The 23,620-nt window shown below is 44.5% G+C and overlaps 1 protein-coding gene across 11 annotated transcripts in view; it reads right to left on the reverse strand.

The window, feature by feature from the left end:
• The window catches only part of EPHA5 (EPH receptor A5), a 211,653-nt gene that overhangs the window by 65,824 nt on the left and 122,209 nt on the right, over positions 1-23,620 (reverse strand). For 7 of the 11 annotated variants that reach the window (XM_055796931.1, XM_055796927.1, XM_055796930.1 and 4 more), the window contains exon 5: positions 19,593-19,928. The exons of the other annotated variants lie outside the window; for them this stretch is intronic. In XM_055796931.1, coding sequence (XP_055652906.1) covers positions 19,593-19,928 — 336 coding nt within the window. The remainder of the gene's footprint in view (positions 1-19,592; positions 19,929-23,620) is intronic. 11 annotated transcript variants of the gene reach the window in all.

Genomic DNA, 23,620 nt, shown 5'->3' on the forward strand with positions numbered 1-23,620 from the left:
CCACGCTGAGCTCAAACATTGAACAAAAACCCTACATGAGTGACAAAAAGGAAAATTACAGGGAAATTTGTGGTAAAGGCTCATTTTCATAATTTAATAACTCTCTCCAACTTCTGTTTCCAAGCAGAAGCACTAGTTGTGTGCTTAAAGATGAGCGCTGTGTTAAATTGTTTTGCCGAGGCAAAACTACAGAGATCACAACCGAGCAACACAAAGCCCAGGATGAACATCAGTGTTTTGCATGGGATAAATGCAGCTGTGTAGGAAAGCACAGCTCTTGACTCTCCCACCCTGCAGAGGTATTACCTTCCTGCAGGAAGCAAATACAGACTTTCTTCTGACAAAATATGGCAGGTTTTTCCAGTCCAGTTGATTTCTGAAGGTGCTGAAAAGGATTTAGAGACAAACTCAAGAATACTCGAGAACACTTCTGACATAAAGCCCCAATCTGCATACTGTACAGGGACTCTGCAGCACATTTTTTCCCCTCTACTGCTGATGGGGTACGTCCTCAGCGCTTGCCCACTCAGCTGGGTCACAACATGCTCTGGAAGCCAGGGCGATGCCACGTGAGCAGAAAAACAGCCTGAGCTTCCAAGGGTGGGATTGCCATCCAGAAGCTAAATGGTCCCAACAAAGATTTCAGATGTTTTAAATTGTGGCTGCACATGTGATGCATAAATGAACATGTCTTTAGCTTCTCCTCAGCATCAGAACTGTGGCCAAACACGTTTCTGCCTGCAACACACTGCTTAGCACCCTACACTGGTTGGTGGCTGGTCCTCCCGCAATACTATTTTTCACTGCTTTGTGGGTACGTCTGATCAAAAATTAGGAGAGATAAAGGCACGCAGGATAGCAGAGTGGGAATCCGCTGCCTTTTTGGCTTGCATTTCCAATAGTGCCACTCTCTGAAGCACCGGGGGAAAAAATGTGTCATAAATCCACATTCTAGATCCACCCACCTCCTGGCTCTGACATGAAAACAATGGCTTCACGATTTCTAGATGTGGCTAGGAAGAGGCTTAAAGGAATCAAGCAACTTACTGCTTCATAGTAAGCATTTATGAAGCTGCACACTCAAATATATCTTGAGGCTTTGGTGACACAGTCTCACTCAGCATTCCCAAGACCTCATTATAGAAAGATGGAGGAGACACTGCATCCAGATTTCTCTTTTGGTTCACTCACCTCCTCTCAGCTTTGTAACTGCTAGAAGGGAAAAGGATCAACATGATCAGTTACTGGTGGTTCCTCCTTCAGAGGAGTTTCTTGGCTCTGTTCTCCACCTTGAACCAGGGGATTTCTTGGACAGACCTAAACAAGTGCCCTACTCCTTCCAGCTCACTCACATTCATCTTTATTCAGTGCGTGGACTAGATCACCAAAAAGTTTAGTGAGGAAATAACATATGTATAATGCATGCTTCCATACGTGCAATACATAAACCACTTCCTTGTTTGGTATCACCCTGCATGTTTATGACTGACTCCTCCTTGACTGACCTCCCTGCTGCAAGCGCTCACCTCATCCAGCGGTTGGTTGCAATTGCACCCTGAAGATGGCTGAAAGTAGTCCAAACAAGGCAGGTGACAGGATGGGGTGACTACTTGAGCTCACTGCATAAATATCAGCTGCTCACAGGCATTTGCCTCCATTCTTCACTGGTCTGTGATGATGTTAGCTCCCACTTACTCTTGGAAAAAAGCAGTTTACAGCACCACTGAGGGCTACCCACACAGCACAGATGGGAGTTCATTAAGGTTTTCCTTCAGACGATGACTTAGGTCATCCACAGGGCTGTCATCTCAAGATCAGATGCGTACAATAGTTTGTCTGCATGTGGCCAGGGCTCAAGCTCCTTAGACTGAAGAGCCAGATATCAAACCCTACAGGTTTCTCCACTATTTTATTCCCCAGGACGCTGCCTATCAGGATGACTTTTCTCTCCTTAAATGTGCCCTGCATAAATGTGAGATGATAACAGTAAGTGGCATTAAAAACGTGAATGATGAATGTTATGCATCAGGCAGGATGATTAAGTAACTATGTGTAGATTCTGGGGTATATTAGCTTCTCCGCCTTCTGACATGATAATTGATCATCCCTAATCTATGGCAGAAAAAACCCAGAGATTACCTCCCCTCAAACAATTCAGCTTCTATTCTCCTTTGTTTATTTCCTCCTTTCTATACAAAGGGAAAGTCCATTAACTAGCTCTAACTGGTTTTAATTCAGTTGCATTGAAAACAGGATCTTAGCAATGCACGTAACTGATCCCATTTTTACAGGACCACCTTCCAAGGAGCAGCAAAGGTGATGCATTCATACTATCAAGGTCACTGTAGTGAATGCAAGAATAACAAAAACTTGGGTTTGCATCAGGATTCAATTACAGTGAAGTATTCAAACGTTGCTAGACTGCCCTCAAAAAAAATGTGAGGTACTCTAAGAAACCCATACACAGTTAAGCAGGCTTAACAAAAAAGAGCAATATTTTAAACGGTTTAGTTAAAATTTTGTACAAATACACTGAACTCAACCAGAACGTGTTTTATCCTCACTCAACTTGAATTTGCGAAGTAATAGGCAGCAGGTAAACCAAGATAATCAATTTTAAATCAATATCCCTAGATTTTTAAGTCCAGAAGAGGTAATTTAGCCCTTCTGCAAAACACCACTGAGTTTTCATCTTCCTTTAAATCAATAATGATTCACCCCTGGGGCAGATTACCAAACTTCACCATGCAGTGACTTGCTGGAGTACTGTCCGCCTTGTCCTGTGTCCTAAATTAGAAACCCACGTTCATATCTAATAGTGATGTCTGCTTGAGTAAAGGATGGGTACAATTTGAAAAAGGGGGTAAACTTGCTTAAAAGAAGCAAGAACAACATTTTAAGAGATAACTGAACTTTGTTCTAGAAATTAGTACTGAAGACAAAAAGTACTAAAAAAAATATTAAAATCAATACAAGTTACTTGCTGAGAACCTGAAAAACAAAATAGAAAAGGGCATTTTTAAATATAGATGCACATACATGCACACTTCCATGAGTCATCCAGAAAAAAAATCAAGGAAAGCCTTAAGCAACAATGTATGCTTCAAGTATGCTTTTTAAAGTTGAATGTCCCTTGAAGACTGTCAGTGAATTTCCAAGCAATTTGGCAACATTTATCGGTCTATAAAAATTATAAAACTAGCCTGATTTTAAGAAAGCCTGCAGATACTGAACTACCACGTCTGATCAGTGCAATATGTCTGCACACATTTTCATACTATATAGCACCACAGTGTACAGAATTCAACTCCGTGGATTACCCTCCCATGGGCCTTTTTCTACCAGTGATGAATGCATCTGGGAAAGGTGGAAATACATTTTTCTCAGTGTTATCATCCATTCAAAATGTTACATAGCTAAGAAAAAAGAAAAAAAATTCCCATCCAGTAGTACAGCTGCCAAGCAACTGCTTGCAGAGACATCTATTACTTCATGCACTACACAATCCTTTTATTTATCGTACTCCAACCAAAATTACTCAAGCCATTAATGCCTGTCAAACTTCTTGTGCATTGCCCTGATAAGAACTTCATATTACTTACTTCTTTTTCCTGCTAAATGAAAGGTATGCTGACTGCATAGGCACATCTTACCTTGTATCTCAAGAAAGATACCGCTATCATCCTTGCATGGCTTCCAGTGGCCGCTTAGTCTTATACCTGCTGCATAAACATGGACTGTGGGTTCCCACTGGCATCACTTGAGTGCTGCTCATTTTAAAGCTGCTGGAGCTAGCTGTGTTCTCTTTTGTTTATTCTGAGACTATGGCCTTTAAAGCCTGGATGTGACATTTAAAAGGGCCTTTAAATGCCATATCCTCTCTCAACCATGAATCTTGTCTAACACAGCAGTATATTATAATCTCAGTGATCTAATTCTCGAGACCATCTCTTTACTGACAAGACCCAGGATGGTCACTGTGATAAAGCTCCGGGAACTCGAAAAATATCTCAGTCACTGACCCAATAATAAATCTGCTGCTCTCTGCTTCATCTTTTCCTCAGTAAGGCACATCAAATCATACACTATGACTATATATTAATGACCTGGGCAAAGGGATTTTCAGAAAATTGTGGAGAAAAAAGCAGTTCGGCAAGACACTGCATTGTTAAAAGAATGAAAATCAAAACAATTACGCTTTCATTCACCAGAGAAACGTGCTTTCTCAACACCCTGGGGAAAAATTCGTTTAGAGCCAAAATTTCTAGAGCCCAAACTGAAACACAAGCAGCAGCTGTAAAGACATCCAGAGAAAAAAGTGGCAAGATCAAATCTACCTGAGACATCAGGCCACACCTTGCATTCACCTGCATGAGAGACTACTCTCTGACTTCATCAGAAGTAGCTTCCATACAACTAAGACAAGAATTCGATCCACTAAGGGAAGGGGAAACATCACACATCCCTCCAGGTACTGAAGTAGCCAAAGCCATGAATGAAACAGAAGACTGCTTGGGACCTATGACCAGCTGCAGATTGACACAGAAAAAATCTCCTACTCTTCTATTTTGGAAGAGATCCTATCTATGATCTTGTACTGTTCAGCAGTCCTCATCAGGGAAGGGCTCAGATTTACACCAAGATTCAACCCCTAGCCCTGTATTCCTGCGCAGAGCACTAAAAAGTCAAGAAACACAGGGGAGAAAGGAGGACACAAACAGACTAAGTTAAATTTATGGCTCAACCTTGACTCCAGTGAAGCGGAGTGCCACCAGACCCTGGTGACTTTTAGTCTCTTCCCAGCCCTGCTGCTGAACTGTTGGGTGAGCTCGGGAAAAATCACTTCACTCTCTTTTGCAGCCTGGAAGAGGTGTGGGAGGGATGTTTACGTCTCTCGCAAAGCACCGCAAGGCTCACAGTTAACATGTTCTGCTGAAACGTGTACCTCACCTTTGGTGGTAGCTTTAGGTCTGTGGCTTAAACAATTTCTACCCCGAGATCCTCCTTGTCTACCCACCACCCCTTCCCAAACGCATTTAATTAAAAAGCCCTAAGTGCTGAGCTGCTAATGATGATCTTTTACTGAAAATCCTCTTCCCTTGGCAAGTTGTTCCTGTCTTACTCCTAGCCACAACTTCCAGCCTTGCTTATTTCCACAGTGACCTGCTTGTACCTATACTTTCTTTCATGGGCTGACAAGAGAAAAGGCTTAATCCCTGAAAACAATTTTTTCATTTAAGGCTGCAGAGCCCGGCGCCTGTGACACGTGGCTAGGGTTATCCCATAGGCAAGCCTCTTCCCAGAAGCGCCCAGGAGTCCAGGTTTCTCTCCTCTCATGCTGGCGTGCAGAAATACCCTATGTGACAGAGCTCAAATGGAGATGAACCCTACTCCCTCCTGGCCCTCACCAATTTTTTTTTTTCTTTTATGTGTGTATTTAAAGTAGGCAGTGGTGAATACTGCAGTCAGCAACCAGCAAACCTCTGGAAATGCATGAATATCAGAGACCTACAATGTTATCGTAGCAGGGCTATGGGAAACATCTGGTGCCTTCTCCAGGTGCTCTCCTACCACTTCACAGTACGACCACTCAGAAGCATCTCTGACAGGCTCTTAAGTCTCCTAAACTAGATTAATCTATGTGTAGCATACAGCAAAGCTACAGATACTTCCTAATGGTCTGAAGTGCCAGCTCCCATAATAAATATACATATCCTGCGTGCAATTATGCCTGTTTCTTAACAGCATTAAGATGGCTGCAAGACACTAATTACCAAATAAGAATTTTACAGTTATACTCCATCACACCTTACTCATGACACAGTTACTTTTAAATAAACAAGGATTTTGGTTTCAGCATCACCAAAGAAAAGGGAGCTTTCTCCTTTGATCCATTCCATCTTTCTAAGTGTGATCGTGCAATTACAGAAAAGCAAAAACTACCATTCGATGAAGCATTGCCAGGGCTTCACCGCAGCCATTTCACTGCTATTGAGAAACACTGTTAGCCCCTTTATTAATCAGTGGGAGGAATTATGTTATCTGAAATGACAGCAATCTCACTAGCAAATTCCTGCTATTCTCCAGCCAGGATTTCAGTGTTTGTAACAAGCTATTTGCAGACCTACCTTTACTTTAATTAACACCACGACAAGATCCAAGGTATTCCCTGTGCCTTAACGCCGATGTCATTAGACAAAACACATCTCTTACCTGCATCGTCTGTGGAGATACTGGCAAACAGCTCACACCACGAGTAAAGAGTACAGAAAAGCTTCTTTCCAAGGTCCATGAGAGGGCTGTAATGAGAGTTGTGCCAAAGCCACTCAGACATGGAGGTACTGTCCTTGAAGTGAAGGAAACGGCAAAGTCCCTGGTTGACTACAGTGGGAAGAGAATTAAACCAGCGCTGAACAATTTATCTCCCCTTTCAGTGCTACCTCCTGACATCAAAATAAATAGACACCATGGTCATTTGGGCAAGAAGCTGGCTAGGTGAGATTGGAACAAGTATAATGTGAACCAAGTCCAAAGCATTCTATGATTCTAAGTGTGGGAACCTGCAGCATTAAACACAACGTGAAAGGATGCACTAATGATAGCAGTATTTTCCCACTGTTCACACAAGCACAGAGACAAATGTTGTGATTTGTCTCTGTCTGCCTTTTCTGGAGCGCTGTTTATGATACAGTTAATGATTTGGCAAAAAAAAAAAAGTAATAACCTTGTATCGCAGCAATTGCAAATGATCTTTGACTTCCATCTTGGAAGATGAGTAACGGAGGCCTGTGTTTGACCCCTTTATGAGCATTTTGCTTATGATGGGATGGTGTGGGTGGGAAGGGAAGTTGGAATAAACACCTAAAATTCTAAGTGTGCAACTGATGCCATGATGTACAGTTACCTTGTTTACCATTATCCTTAGTCACAGATTTATCACGGTGCTCTTAACACATGCTGTACATCTTTTCTTTCCCCTTCTCCCCGCCCCCCCCCCCCCGCCCTTCCCTTCTAATTGGAACTCAGTCTGTGAAATGTAATTAAAGCTCTCATAAATACTGCCAGCTAGTGCGCCTTTTTTCTTCCCAAGTAGCTACTAACATCTTCGAGAAGACCTCATGAACCCCTGGTAGAATATAGACTAATGTATCTTCTCTCACACCCTGCTCAGGATGAGGAAGTCAATCTTCCCACCTTCCACATAATTAAAGTCACCCACATTATGTGCTTTTCTTTCACCACTCCCTCCCCTTCTCCAACACATGTATCACCCTGTCACCAGCTCCTTTCCTTTCATCTGATTTATTCTGTTTCTAAGGACTGAACAACATCCAGTGCTTTTGAGAAGAGCTGGAGTCCTGGGCACAGCTCTGCACCAGGTTTTCTGTTTCTTGCCTCCTCCCATCTTATATTAAAAGACAGCGCTTTTAACTCTCCTTTAAGAGGGATTATGTCGTGCAATCTGGGGAGTTTATTCATGCCTGCGAGTGAAAAGTAATACCCTCTTCCATTCAGGGCAAACGACTGAGACATTAGCAATGAAATTCAGTGGTACTTCAAAGCCTCCTTTGGGCCCTAAAGGTTGTGTAGGGCTGCCCAGGGACCAAATGAAGCCCAGTTAACCCAACAGGTGGCTTAATTTGGTCTGTGAAAAATAGCTGCTGCTTCTCTCAGAGCGGAAAACACTCCTAGATTCAGCCAAACAGCATCTATAAAAACGTCTGACTCGAGGCATCTCTTAACGTTTTCAAGCACCCACGTGGCAAAGGGAGGTGGTGGCTGCTGTGCATGCTGGAGCACTGCTCTGGATGTGGCATCGCATCTCTCCTGCTATGGAAAAGGGCGCAGACCTGCCAGGGTCCGAGGGGTTAGAAGCCACGTGCATGCCCTGTCCACAGAAGTACATCATTACTTCTATGAGGCAGAGCAGCTGGAGCCAGAGACACGGAGGCGGGAGACCCGATAGCCCCGTACTTCAGGTACTTGAATATTCTCCCAGCAAACCACTCGTGCAGCCCCTCGGGCACCTGCCTGGGTCTCAGCCATGGGGACTGGGGAGCAGAGGGATGTGCCGCCCCGGACCGCAGCATCCCAGGGGAGGACAGCCTGACGCAGCCCTGAGCGGTGATGCCCCTGGCTGGGAGGCAGCCCCTCACAGGCCCCTGTCAGATGCTGTCTAATGATCCAAGTTCAACAGTTAAGGGAAGCAGAGGAAGGGGGAGAAGCCGCTGAAATCTTTGCTAAGCTCTCAAGAGGATAAACAAAGTGTCAGTGTCTTTAGCACTTCATTACTGCTATCACTTGATTTTGTTAAGTGCCTTTGTTGGACCCTCAACAGTGAATAGTTGCCAAGCTACTCTAAATACTATTACTGCCAAAGGCCAAAAAAACCCCAGCATATTTACTGAAGAGGTAGCAATTGCTCTCCTGCTGGATAGAAAGTCAAAAGGATAGGGATTGTAGTTGCATTTAATCCCCTGGGTACTGGAATTTGCAACCACTTGGAATGGACGCTGTCACATTATTAACAGCTCTGCTTTTAGCAGACAAAGCACAGTTCACCAACCAAATGTATTGCAGGCAATACCTTGCACTCAGCTGGACTCAGATCAAAGATTGCCTTTCCTGACTGTGGTGTAAAAGAGGGAAGAAGGGAACTGTCACTACTGCAATTAAGATTTGGGAGCAAACAGCCCCCATGCCACGCTTTTCCCCAAGCTATTCAGCACACTTCAGCTCACTAAGCGCTTTGGATGAATATACTGTTGATTGACATTTCTATTTTTCATGCTGCAGTGAAATTGAAACCACAGTAATACTGAAACCAATTCAGGGGGAGAAAAACCCCCACCCAAAAAGCCCAAAATCAAACAAGCCACCTGTCAGCCCATCTCCAGTGGACTCTGACCAGCCGCTCCTACCTGCTCTTAAAGCCAATTTGGCAAACAGGTTAGGAAACATCTCCAATGCAGCTCAGGGCTCCAGCCCTATGGGAAAGGCTCAGGAGGGGCACAGGAGCAGCAAGAGGAGTCCCAGCCCTGGCGTATGCCCTCTAGCCAGTCACACCAATGCTCCATGCCTCAGTTTCCCCATCAACAAACCAGATGCCTGAAAAACCTCCCTGATGAAAGGCAGTGCATAAGCTGTAGGCAATAAAATAGCAATTTACTGACATTAGGCACCCCTTCCAATGATGCTGTATCCATCAGGTCTGGATACAAGAAAGCTGAGCCAACTTGCATTTATTTACTGTATTCATTTGCATAATGAACATGTATTTTCCATCCATATTTTGCCCTAAATGAAGAACCGGACACTATACAAACCGCATTTAAAACAGCAGTCATCATTCGTTGACTAGTATCAGAAGATACAGAACAGTGTGAAGCCATGACAGATGCACAATTGTTATTTGAGCACAAGCAATACCTATCAACTGCCTGACAACTTTATGGCAATTTGTTTTGTTTTATAGAGATGTTCTGCAGGGGATGTAAATAGCACTCGAAGCCCTGCAAGGCTATCTGACCCTGGCAGAAGTCCCCCTCAAAGCCTCAGCCAACACATAGCAGAGGGTTGTGTCCTCATCAGCCCTGTGGAAAGCACAGGGCATTTTGTCCTTCATGCACACCCAGCTTTGCTATTTTGGAAAAGGCGAAGATGGGTCTGTGCCCTCATGCGCATCCCTGCCCAGCCATCCTCCAGCTCCTTTCCATCTCCTTGTAGTGACTGCGTCACACCTGGTACAAAGAAATGTACAATAAATTAAATAACTTGTTCATTTCTGCAGCGATAGTCTTCCAGTTTACTGAACTGGGTGAGAGCACCTCTCTGTGGAAACTGTCCTTGCACGGCCAAGCGTTCAGAGGTTCACACTAAGTCTCCAGCAAGGTCAGCGAGCGATTTCACGCTCTTGGTGCTACCCCTCAGGAGTACAAGGCAGAACCATGGAGCTGCGTGGTTTAATGATCCAAGGCAGCAACCCATCGTGGGGAAGGCAGAGCCCTGGCGATGGCAGGATAACAGTGCGGTACAGATCAGTCCCCTGTAGTAAGCCACACAAATGCTGAACTGTGAAAGACAACTCAGGAGACTGCACAATTAATACTCTACTTGGCTGAGACCACTTTGTCTCCTTGGATTGAGGCAGACTGCAGAAAGCTGGGAAGAAGCTATGAGGTAATTGCACACAGGTCCAATAAACCCTTGCAAATCGAAGGAGGGAGGGCAAGCCCAGTTTTCTGCTTTTACCTGACTCAACGTTGCTTTTTTTTCCCATCTGATTTACAGGCAAACAGCAGAGATGCACAAGTTTGGCACAGCAGGATGTAGGCGCGGGGCGGGGGTGGGGGGGTAATTCCGATGTAGATTCCTGGGAAGGCAGCGCGTAGGTGCTGGTGCCCTCCTCTGGCATTTTCCACCTAATTCTGCAAATTTGCTTTTGAGGCATCTTCATCTCTCTCTGCCAACTGCCCAGCAGAGCTAAGGTTTCAGGAGCAAAAGGTCCTTTCTACCACTTCACTTGCCTGCTACCCCTGGCCAAAACCCACAGGGTGGACTTCACCAAATGCAGAAGAGAGTTTACAACTTTTCCCATCAATTTCTACCAAGCAGTGCTCTCTCCAAGGCTTGCCCAAGCCAAAGTGCTTATAGGATCTGGCCGGCGTGCTCGGGACCTCTCAGCAAAGAGCAATGCTGCATTGCAGCAGAAAATCCCTCACCCGGCACCGCCGTAGCCAATGGGTGTCCTACATCCATTTGTACAGGGCCTTTTGATCAGACTCCGTATTCTGGGGATGCAGGAAAATAAATAAATAATAATGCTTTCCTTCTGGTGATTTCTATTGTACTGATCTAGCCAGAAATCCCATCAGTTACTCGCTTTGATCAGGCCTGCTCCTCCAGGACCATGAGATGCAGAAAGCATTCTACCATGCCAGCAAATGAGCACATCTGAAGTGCATTTTAATTAAAGCCTTCCAACTCTTGAGCTTTTTGTAGTATTTGCATGTAGCTGAACTTTGGCCCAGCTGCTGTGGAAGAAATAAGGTTTATTGCTGGGCTGTCTGTCAGCTTGGCACTGCTCTTGGCTCTCCAGGTAGAGCTCTCCAGTGTCAGTGTCTCCCCCCTCCCCTGCCCATACACTTGCCAGCCCTCTTACTGCTATTACATTAACCCTTTGCAAGAAATACAAGTGCCAGAAGTAGCATTTCAGAGGTCCTTTGAGGATCAAGCAAGGGATTTGCTGTTGAATAGCACTGTAATAGAAACCACAGCAGAAGATGTGGAAAAACCTTCCTAGTCTCGCTAAAACATGCCTCTCCAATAACAAGCAACTGAGGGGAGAAAAGCATTTCAGCCTAATACTGCTAAATACTAATTGGGAGCCTGTAATTCATGCACATAGTGAACTGGAACTCAACTTGGATACAGCAAAATCCTTCCCGAGATGCAGAAGCCAGCCTGTTCTGTGGGTGCAGACACCAGGTGCACCAGCAACCGAGGGGAAAAAATCTGGCCACATGAACAAATAAATATATAAATTACAAACTGATTATTAAGAAGAGGTCAGGCTCAAGGCAAAAGAAGGCAGTCAAGAGGAAAATAGGGACAGAAAACTGTCAGGTGGCCTCGCAGCACAGAGAGCCACCCTCTCTGAATGTGGGCCTGGCTTGCAATGCAATTTGGTACAAGGGCAGCGACAGTGAAATGCATCTGAACAGCGTGAGCTTTACAAAGCTGTCACAGATATCCACGTAAAGCAAGGGTGGATAACCTCCGTCTTTTGCCTAGCATGTGTCCTGCATGTGTGCACACACATAAATGTGTACATGCTGCCACGTATGTACTTGTACCTTCGTGCTCACTCAAATTGGTATTATCAGCACCACAGTCGCATGGGAAAGGAGGAATGCCCTGTGAAGGCACTATACCCTGAGTGGTGTTTCTATAGCACGGCTCACTCAATGCACAATTACTGAAACATAAATGCTTCAAACTACTCTGGCTCCTCCACTGCTATATTTAACTTTTGAGGGAGATTATTATAACGAACTTGCTTGGTACAGTAAAGAAGCCGCAGCCAGAGAGCAAGTGGGATGTTTATTAAATGCCTGCGAGTCCCTTGCTATTTCTCTAACAGCAGTGGAAGTATTTTTACATACCTTTTTGGCTGATTTTGAGTCCTGGTGTCTTAAGAGCACTTTCTGAAGTATCATCTATGCAGAGTGTTAAAAATGTAAAACTACTTTTTGTACTAAAATCTGAGAAATAACGTATCAGAAAAAGGAATTATCAGCTTGCAGACTGACGCTAAAGAGCTGAATAGGATTTTATTAGCAGGAATATTCAGAAGCTGCATTCATGGGAAAAAAAATCTATACATTGATGTCATCTGAGTAGTCAAACCATTTTAGATGCTTTACTTCTGCTCTCTGCCAAGTACTGTGCTCAGCACAATACAAAGAGAACTCCTTGGCCCTGAAGACTGTATTTTAAGGTGATTAGGATTAGATTAATATAAGATTACTTGGCAATCCTTTAAAAATATGCCATCAAAATGGGAAATGAAATTTTAAACCAGCACTATCACTCTTGCAACGTAACATCAGTGGTGCTCTGCAAAACCACAAGTTTCTTACAGCTCTGACCTTGTGAAACTCTTACCATGTCCGATCACAGCACAGCCTACTCTATGTTTTTTGGAAAATATCAATATTTTCTCCTTATACACCTCTCAAAATCTATAGACTCAGGCTGCCCAATCTCTGTTCCTTTACCCTAATCCTGAGGCTACGTTGCCAGCGGTGACCCCAGTGGCTCTGGGATGTTACAGAGCAATCAGTGTCAACCCTGTTGGCTGCAGCACCTCAGGTGGGGTACTCTGGGCAGCTCTTGTACCCAGCTGAACGGCACCGTCGATGCAGTCCATGGATAAAATCTCCCCAGGTGTAACCTGGCATTTGCTTATCGTCACTCATGCGACCGCCTCACAAGAAGCATGGTTTGAAGGAGACTAATCACTTTACCATAAAGATATTTGTCTCGCTGCCGCTGGGAGATGGTAAAGCCTGCACCCTTCTGTAAAAGACGCAGTAGATGTCATCGACTGAATCTGACTGTGAGAACTTCAGCATCTTTCTCTTTCCCTTGTTTTATGAGGAGGATGGATGGTGATGACGATTCCTTACTATTTTTATTTTAATCTATAAATCAGATGTTTTAATTCCACGTCAAAATCAAAAGGTCTGTCTGTAGATGCAGGAAAATGCTTTTTATTTCATCTTTTAATGTCGTCCTATATCAACAACAGGGTTGTCTCACATTCTTCAAGAATAAAAATGACCTCTAACTAAAAGTCATATTGTAATTTGGGGGATTTTTTTTCATATTTCAAAGAATTCTTTCAATATTCAAGCATCTATTTCTAATACTCCATGTATAACAAAAAGGCTTATAACAACTACGAAAAAGCAGCAATTACCGACTGGGGAGTTATAAATAAAACTGTAAAACATTCAGCTGATCCATAATTCATTTGGTAGCAGACACCCAGCCATCTGGGCCAGGGTGAACTCATGACTCTGGAAAAGGACAGCGGATGAAGATTTTGCATTCAGAATAAATGCAGCTATCACAAAAAAATTCAAACAACAAATCTTTTGTGCAACACTGGCTTTCAGGTTTTACCTTGCTTTGCCAGAGTGTGTGTTTTTTAACAACCTACAGTTACATTCTCTGATTACATGTGACCACGACTCAAAAATAAAGCAAAGTACTTGACGCTGATTACCAACATATGCATGGGACTTCACAAATGAAATTATTCTCTCTTTCTGCCTGAACCCTCACTGGCAGCTCAGTACTCATTGTCACATCTTCTCAGATACCAAGCATGTCCACAGTGAGCAGAAGGATTCTGCTGCAAGGTGCAGCCATGCTGCCACACACCACAGTGTGGCGTGTACCCAGGTTTAAATGAAGACCATGGCTTTTAAGGCAGTACTAGTTTGCCTCTGCTTATTAAAATACTCCTGTATTCATCTATCCTGTTATGAAAGGTTACGCTTTACTTTTAAGAAGTGTTCTAAGGATGCTGCAATACCTGTGTTAACGCACTGGAAACTACAGTGGCATCTCTAAATTACAGTGCTTTCCAAATAGATGGGCAATTGCAAGCCTTAAATCCTCTATTCATGCCATTAATACCTCCTCTCTGACCAACCTGAATCCAAAGCACAGCTTGAACTATCAGACATACTGAATTCATATAGGATTGCCTGCAGCTGCTAAAATTTTCTCAGACTTCATAAAATGATTAGACAAATTCATGGGAGAAAAATCCATTAAGGGCTATAAAGCACAAAGAGGTTGTCCCTGGAGGTTGGAGAGCACTTTAAGGAAGCATCAGTATGTATCTGCCTTGTGCTCATACGCCTTCTATGGTATCCACTGCTGGGGAGATGATGCAGCTCAGTGGATCAAATACTGTTATAATGGATGTTTACAGGCAAACCCTCCTCATCACCTTGGTTGTGGAAAGAGTTTTCAAAAAATAAGCACCTCCTTAGGCTTTTGTAGGCCCTAGAGGTCAGCAGTTCTGGTGGAAAAGCAGAGCTGCAAAACCAGTCTTGCTTCTCACATGAGATGGGTGCAACATGCTGCATTTACTGGAGCATCCTCTTGGAAATTTTTTGTTATTCTAAAAGAAAATAATAAGCTGCCCACCTCCCCAAGTCAAACCAAACAAGCCTGTGAGACTTGAAAGTTGCCAGAAGCAGATCTCTAACCTTACAGGACCTGAACTTGTCTATTGCCAAAGGCAATCTCTGAAAACATGCTTCCCAGCACAACCATCTCTTTGCCTCATATTCTGATGGTTTTTTTTCCAAGACTGTGCAGGGCTGCAGTCTATCAGTTTCAAGAGCATGCAGCTGCTGACATAAGATTGCAACAAGCTCCACATTACAGGTTTCCCTTTCTGAATTGCCCTTGGCTGCTTTTCAAGGACTGGTACCATCCCCAGTGCTAAGGAAAACACCTTCTCCCTTGGTCCATCCTCACTGCAGCATCCCAGCCTGCACAACCAGAGTAAGGATCACAGCCCTCAGTACACCCTTCTGTTCCAAGAGCTTTCCAGCTGCTCCAAGCATCTAGTGTTTTTTTTGGTTAAGCAACAATCTAGCCATGCCTCCCAGCCAGCAGTACCAGTTGCCAGGTCCTGTCCTCCAACACCTTTGCTTCAATAGTGTTGCTGCACCACAGGATGCAACTTGTATCTCTGGTTTGGCCTCAGGCATGCAGATTCCTTGAGGCATTAGACACATTAACTCCTCCTCTGTCAACAAGCACATCCGGATCTTTCTTCCTCTTTCCCCCAAAAAGGCTTGAAAACATCATACAGGTCACAGAAAGGGAATGAATGCTGGCTTCTGACTTTTCAAACACTAAACAGGCAGCTGGCTTATCTGGAAACACAGACAGATAAAGTCTAAGTATAAAGGAGACTGTGGCATTTGGGATGCCAGCAGGAGAACCGGCCTGCTCTCACACCCCCCACCTCCAGGCCAGCTCCATGCCTGAAGCCATGCTCAGCAAGGGGGATGCTGGAAATGAAAAGCAAAGAAAATCACTCTGCTGTTTAGGGTGGCTTAAAGTGAATAGTCCTGGCAGGTTTTAAGCCTAGAAAAGTTTTAAACGTTGCATGTTCCCAGTGTGCTTCTATGATGATACAGTGGGTGTGTAGGCAATCACGGATTGCAACTGCTTGCTCCCTATGGATCCATTAAGAGACACACATCTCTGACCAAGACGTCATGGTAGGTGCTTTCTGTATACAGGGTAGGTAAGACAAAAGACCTCAAGGGAGATGCACATCTCTGGCTAGAGTGACAGCTTTACTTAATCCTCCGGCTTGGTGAAATCACCGAGAAAAAAAAATTGTCACACGGTTGTCACTTGAAACGCAAACTTCAATATTAACGGCACACACAGACTGCCCTCTGGAAACTATCTAAATAGGTGGCTGTTTCAAAAATGGGAAAAACTTGAGCAAAACCATGAACAAGAACAGGATGGCTAACTCAATCCTATCATTGCCACTTATGAATTATTCACTGGGTTCCAGCCCACACGCATGAGACACGCTTTTTAATGTGCTGTGAGAGTGCATTACAGATGGCTCCCTGCCATCTGTGCTGGGAGGTCCCTTGGGCACATATTCTGCAGCAATCCCACAGGGGAGAACCATGCTTTGGCCAACCTATGTGCCTCCAAAGGGAATCAGGCCCTCTGCCTGCCTGCAGCAGCTCGAGGGTAGTCACAATGGAGGCCAGCACACTTTCCACTTCCCCTGGCTTGTGGCATCGCTCACCTTTTCTAGATGTATGTTTTCCAGCAGAAAACATCTGCAAAATCCCACAGAAACAGCACAGGTTTGGGGACTGCAAGAAAGCAACAGTGGAACTAGTCCTGTATCCAGAGCCTAAGCCCACTGTGTCCTGCAGCGGGCCGGTCCCATCCCGACTACTCTCAGGTCCCCAGGGACTGGGGATGCAGAAGCATGCTGGGGTCACCAGCTAAGATTAATTGATCTGCCTCCTCTTGTGCCCAAAATGTTACTGTTCCCTTGCTGTATTTCCAAATCTGATTTCAAAAGTTCAGAGGAAAATTACATCAGTTTGAACATGCCAGACTGATTGCCAGTTACAATTCTTTTTCTCATTATTTTAAATTGGGGAATGAGGAAGGGAGACGAATTATTTTGGAGAAAACCACATTTTTTTGAGGAAGCAATCCCTTCGAAAGCCCAAACCTGAGGTAGTTTCTGCTGCCAAAAAGCTCCCATGCACAGAAGAGGTGGTGTGCCCAGCACCCTGCTGCCTGCACATTCTCTGCAGTCCTGAAATTAGCATGGTCTTTTTGGGACTGACAAAAGCCAAACCAACAAAAGAGACACTGGCATTTCTCTGCAGTGCTGGGTTAGTGAATACCTGCCAGTGGGACTCCAGCAGCCAGACCTATCCCACAGCATGCCACTTTTCCATTTTCCACAGCCAGCAGTTCTTGTAGCAGGATTTCTCCTACTGCTGTAGTTGGCCTTGTGTCACTACTTTTAGTGACTCAACCTCATTATGCCAGCCTTCATAAAAATATAATCACACCATCAGAAAAACTGTGTGAGGGAAAGGATGAGGCCGCAGAGCTGCCTCTTGTGGTGGTAATTTCAGGGGGAAGATGAGTGGGCTGAGACTCCCTGAAGCCCCATGTGCCCTGCCTGCTCTTATTTGGGAAAGGATAGCTGCAGGTGAGGCTTTTTCAGAGAGAAATATCCAGCATGTTTGGGCATGGCCAGGCTTGGACCACTCCACCTGCACACCTCCATTACTTTCCTCAAAGGACACTTTTTGGAGACAGCTTAAGAAAACAGATAACCACTTTCCATGCTTGGCAGCTAGTCTGATTTCCAAAGTCCCCCCTCTGTGGCTGCTTTATTTCTGGCATGGAAAAAATGATGATCACCCCTGAGAGTACCAAAACAACACATTGCTAGGAAGCACACTTGCTATTAGAGCTCCAGCAGACGGGCCTGCTTCTCCTCCTGAACCAGTGGTGGGACCAGCCAGAGAGCCAACATACCGTCACCACTCCTTGCTTTGGACAAAGGTTTGATTCAACCTCCTGTTGAATCAAACACAAGAGCATACAGATGTGATTTCAACACCACACTGAATTAAACACTCATGGCTTGACCTGTTATCTCCCTTGATTGCAGCTCCACCAGGGTAAACAGCGAGACTGAACCAGAAGGTACACATTCCCGCTTGTCCTTAGCATGAGCCACGTTTGTCACAGGTCTACCATTTCCTGAAACAGACCTTTCAGTACAAGGCTGGAGGTGGTAACTGTGCAAGGGGCTTACTCCTGGCCTGATGCACAGGAAGGCAGCTACATGAATAAATCCTGCTGCAAATATGGGGCGTTTGGGACATAACTTGCAAACCAGGACCATTTCCTCAAGTCTGCATGGATCAGCAATGTATCACCTCCTCCCATGCAGCTACATTTACTGAGGTTTATGTGGATTTAACTCTGCACATCAGGGAAAATTTGATGCTAGCCATTAAATACTAATGCAAACCCACTAAAAGGAAAATATGCTTTTTCCAACAACAGAGTTACTGGCAGCAGCCTTCACAACAGGAAAACAGTAAACAGCATTAGGACCCTGACACCTACTGATCTGCATTAAACAGGTGCCTTCTACAGGTGTCATACTGCCACCCACTGATGTTCCTCCAGAAGATTTCCTGCCACATCCATCAGCAGCAGCCCTGGCATGCCTTTATTTCCTCTCCTTGAGATATATCAGAATGATTTGTCCAACATTTCAACAATCTAGTCTAATTACCAGGACATGTATCTGATGAAGTGCGATGCAATTGCACTCTCTTGCTGCTGGCTGCCAAGCCCACACATGTGCACCTGGGTAGCGGGAATGACACGCAGCCCTGCTCCAGCCAGCATTTTTCTGCTTTGCAGTGAGGATCTGCCAACCTCCATCTAGCTGTTATTGCTGCACACCACACTGGGGTTTCTGGCTGAGCCCTGTCTGTAAGGAGAAGGCAAAGGGTGGACCCGGTGATCCGATAGCACAGACCTCATGATCCCAAATGCCACTGGTTCACTTTCCTGGAAGGGCTCCACAGTAGACAAGTGCCACTGGGGAGCCCTGAATTAAATGGCAGCAAGCAAGCCAGGTAGATAAAGGGAGAGACCCTAAAACACACAGCACGAGGGACAAGAGAAGGATAGGAAGGTCTCCAGGGCTAACAGAAGCCATGTGATGTGCCTGATGTGTTGATGTGCACAGAAGGATATGTAATCATGTTTTTGCCTCCCATCACACCTCCAAATGGCAGGGGACAGCAGCAACTCCAAGTCAGCCACTGGGAAAAGGAAGGGCAGACAGATCTGAGCCCTGGACAAAAGAACAAACCAGTCTACATGATCTTTGCCTGTACAGCGCAAAACCAAGAAGGACATAGTATGCAATGACACCTCAGCCCTACCTTGCTGGAGAACCAGTAGCAATGTCTCACCAGCCTGAGCACCCAGTCACCTTAGCACCACAGTGCAGAAAAGGAATTAAATTTCCTAAAGCCACTCAGAACTATTTTCCACTCAGAACAATTTTCTTAGGCTAACTGTGAAGTTAGGGCACTTTAACCACTGGCATTTGGAATCTAAATGAACTCCTAGAAATTTCCCTTTCCCGACAGGAGAGGCAACTGTTTTCCTTCTGGTTCAGTGGGTGGATACACCAAAATGCAAAGAAGTGGAGGGACCTCCAAGCAGCTTAGTGTAAAAGGAAAAAGCCACAAATTCTAAGCATGTCCTGCTGGGAGGAAACATGCTGAAGACTGCAGTAATTATAACCTATGAGACACAACCACCCCCACATACATATTTGAAAAGGCCACAGTCCAGCCCTCCACGCTGGGGTTCCACCCATTTCAAAGGGAGGTCTGCACCGGGTCTGACTGGCTTGGGCTCCCACCCCAGACATTTCCCCAGGTTGAAGATCCACTTACCTGCCTGGTTTGTGGTTACATTTACAGACACAAACTGCCGGACTCCGGGGTTCTGGTCGGACACTCCATTCACTGCCTCAATTTCAAAGGTATAGTTCGTATGAGCAAGCAGATCCACCATCATGACAGAGGTGTTTTTCAAGCCGGTTTGCTGGGGGAGGTACCTGACATGACTGCCACACGCCTCACACAGACCTGAGTGTGAGCTGCACTTCTTGCATGCAATATAATAAGACACATCTTTCCTTCCACCAGTATCAGCAGGAGGAATCCATTCCAGAAAGACACTAGTCTCGTTAACATTTGAGATGGCACTCCGAGGAGCAGAGGGGGGTCCTGGTTTGTAAAGTGAGAAAAACACATGGTAAAAACAGTATTATCAGTCATCCTACTCTCTACTACCCTCTAGGCTGAAAAGAGGTGCCCCATTGCTCACGTGCCAGAAAGTACATGGGAACCGGTTGCAGCAGCACCTGAAGAACTGGGAAAATGGAGATTTGTTTTGAGCTCTCCCACCTCACCTCAAAGGGTCTGTACTGGGATGCAGCCACCTGCACAGGAGGACAAGACACGGGGCTGGCTCAAAGCCAACATGAGAAGCGCTCCACCCTCGGCCATGGCCTCTGCTGCTCTCCTTGCTCTTCCTGCAAAGGGAGCTGCAAATCCTTGCTCTGCCCAAGTCACTGTCATCTTCACCAGGGTCAAGATTCCCCCTCCTCACCCCGCTGCCCCTATATTACTAGCCCTAGGTCCTAAAAAACGACACGTGCTGGGATACTCACATTACTTAGCTACTCAACTCAGACACCAAATCTTTCCTCCGCGTGCACCCGTCTTCCCCCATCAGCTACTTGGCAACTGTGAAACCTAAGCTTGGGCATCCAAATCACATTTAAGCAAGACACTCAAATGTAGCCCAAAGCAGATGGTGATCTACATGGGCCACTGGAAACATGGCTGTATCCAGATACTCAGTGGCAGCCTTCTCGGTCCCTGCCAAGCTGTATCACAGTTGGTTAGCCACACTGTGCTTGCTTATTTCGCCAGGCCTCCCCACCCAGGATAGCAATGTGGTGCTGGCAAGGCTATCCAAGGAGGAACAGCTGCTGCAGAGGTACCAGAGCTCCTGTAAAAGGCGAGCTGTTTTCCTTTGTCCTGCTGGGAAAGGAGATACCTTCAGGACTGCTTACTTGCAGAAGGTGCTGGAAGCTTTTTATGTTTAACAGGCTTGTGTTGGAGATGAAGGGTAAGCTGCAGATACACCCTGAAGACAATGCAAAAGGACAAGCAAGAATCTCATACATGAGATCCACAAGTTTTATATTCAGGGAAAGCTAATGAATGAGGAAGAAAGGGAAAAAATTAACAAAGCAAGCCAGGATGGATTTTAGCCACAACACCACCAGAAGCTATACAGCAAAGGCTGGGATTTTTCCAAGGGAGGTAGAGGAGGGAAGGTAACACACTCCCCTGTAGTTTGAATGAAGCTGTCAAAACCCATGAGCAGTTCCTTGAAAAGAGCCCAACAAGTAGCTCCACCAGCTAGGAACCTGTATGAATTTAACAGGCTGTTTTAAGCTGTCGTCTTCTCATTTTGTTGTGATAATTAAACTTGTTATTTTAAATTCGTTATTTAAAACGGGCAGCGTTGCAAAAATGAAATTACCTTATAAACCAGAAGCATTTTCCTCTATTTCCCTTTCCTACTCCCCTTTAAGTCTATAAAACTGGTAACACCGATAAAACGTTATCATGATTTCAACTCAAGCTGTTCCGATTCAATGAGAAACCTGCTGCCAGAGGAAATAAATAATCCCATTTTTTTTTTTCCTTCAGGGGAAAAGCATTGAAGACAAAAGCTAAGTTAGTTTAAGAAACGGCAGATCAACTTTGTTTTGTTCTGTGAACATTTCAAACCACTGCGTATGAGGAGAACCACCCTGCACCACAGGGACACAGTGCTATTTAGCTAACGACACCAAGGTACAGCCTAAGTCAGGACTATTTTCTGCACTGTCATACTGATATAAAGAAACTACAAAATTAATAACTGGCGTTGTGTGGAGTTATATATTGAACTCAGGGGTTTTTTTAACATGTTTTTTTTACCGGTTAAATTGCCCTATGTTTTCTTCTACTGGATGAATGCCCTTCTACTGCTACCAGTACTCTAGGACAAAATAAAGAACTCTGGGACAAGAAACATTTACTAGGCAATTTACTTTGGCAACGTCACCAGAGGTTTTTACTTGCTTAGTACAGAAGAGTCAGCTGCTCTTCTTGAAGGAGTAAAAACATCAACTTCAGTGCAAGTGCTTTGAAGCTAGTGGGACTTCATAACCTATAAAATTAACATTCTCACAGGGGCTTAGAGAAAGGTCTTCAGTAGTCTACAGACCTACTTGAGGAATCCTGAAACCTCACTTGGGTAAAACTTTGATAAATCACAGCTGGGAGAAAAAAACGGTTTTACCTTTGGCGGGGGGGGGTGTATGTGGTGTGTGGGGGAGTTGAGTTGGGGCTAGGTCTGCTAAGAAAGTCTGTTTTAATTGCCAACCTCCTTTTGTCAAGGACAAAGGTTTCAGTCTACTGACTTTTTTTTTTCCCATATACATATATATTTCTTTTATAATTTGCTACTTTATACCCTAACTAGGTAGAATTCACCCCTTCTGCACCACAATTTACTGACCAGAGGCAAATACTTTCTGAAGACAAAGATACTTTTCTTGAGGGACAGCAAAGCTCTTGTTTGCTGATGCACATATTTTAAAGGTATAACCTGAGAGACAAATTATCCTTGAGATACAATTTATATACATATATATATATGTACGCACTCAAAGTCAACTATAAGCTTTTCTCCAGTAGAATATTACAATAAATATTATAAAATCTTCAGTTTGTCCCACGTGTCATACTATTAAAAATATTTCCCCAGGATGCTCTGAACAGCAGTAGGGTTACTTGTGAGAGATGGGAGGGTGAAAAAAAGGGTGTAACTATGTTTTCATTTTAAAGAGATGTTGTGCAAGGAACTGAAGCTAGGATTACTTAGTTAAGAAGAAATAAAGCACAATTACTTCCTGGAAGATACATAATAATATTACGAGCATTCTCAAACGCCCATCAAGACGGAACATTTTTTGGCTGAGGGCAACAATTATTTCAGACTGCATCACAGCACTATTAATTTCAAAATTACCAATCATTACTTATAAAACAAGCTTAAGGAACTGGAAAAATCAAAATGTATTTATCTAACACACACACACTCTTAACTGAGCAGTTGACGGTGGTGTAGCAGTTAGTTTTCTTCAGTGATGCTGGTGGTGGTGGTGAGACTCATGCAGCTTGGGACTGAAAAGCATTCGCTTTAAATTAGGAAAATGTGATTTTACAGCTATCCCAACTGGCAAGGGGACTTGGCAGGTGTAGACCTAAAACCAGACATTGATGTATTCTCTAAAATTAAAGAGATTCAAGTTGAGGGAATCCTATGAATATTATTAACTTCTGCTGTAATAAATAATAAAAACATATCAAAAACTTGCAATATTTTTCTACCCTCATGACTCAAGTCTGTCTTGCTTGTGTTTCAGTTCACAATGTGATGTTCCCTTCCAGATCTAGTTGGACTGGTTTAAAACACTAGTGTTGCTACCTACTCTTTACTGCCCCTTCCAAAATGTACTACCCCTGCAGCTGAGCTAGGGCAGCACAGGGGCCCTCCTCATCACCTTCAGCACAAATACATATGGATTAGATCCCAAGAAAGGATGCACAGGGAAAGCAAGGGTGACTGAAGCACACAAAGAAGGCTCAGACAATCCATCCCGCTTTTGGGGTAGTAACAGTGAATGCCAGCAGAGCTGCTGCAACATCTTCAACTGCTGCCCTGGGGTTCACAGTGGGTGTCAGAAACTGAGCAGTGCCTTGGTCAGCATTAAACCTCTCACCTGCCCCAGAAGCACTCGGTACTCTGCCAAGCCATATCCTCATACAGCTTCAGGCACCGTGCCTGCACT

The sequence above is a fragment of the Falco peregrinus genome, chromosome 2 (assembly GCF_023634155.1).
Source record: "Falco peregrinus isolate bFalPer1 chromosome 2, bFalPer1.pri, whole genome shotgun sequence".
NCBI lineage: Eukaryota > Metazoa > Chordata > Aves > Falconiformes > Falconidae > Falco > Falco peregrinus.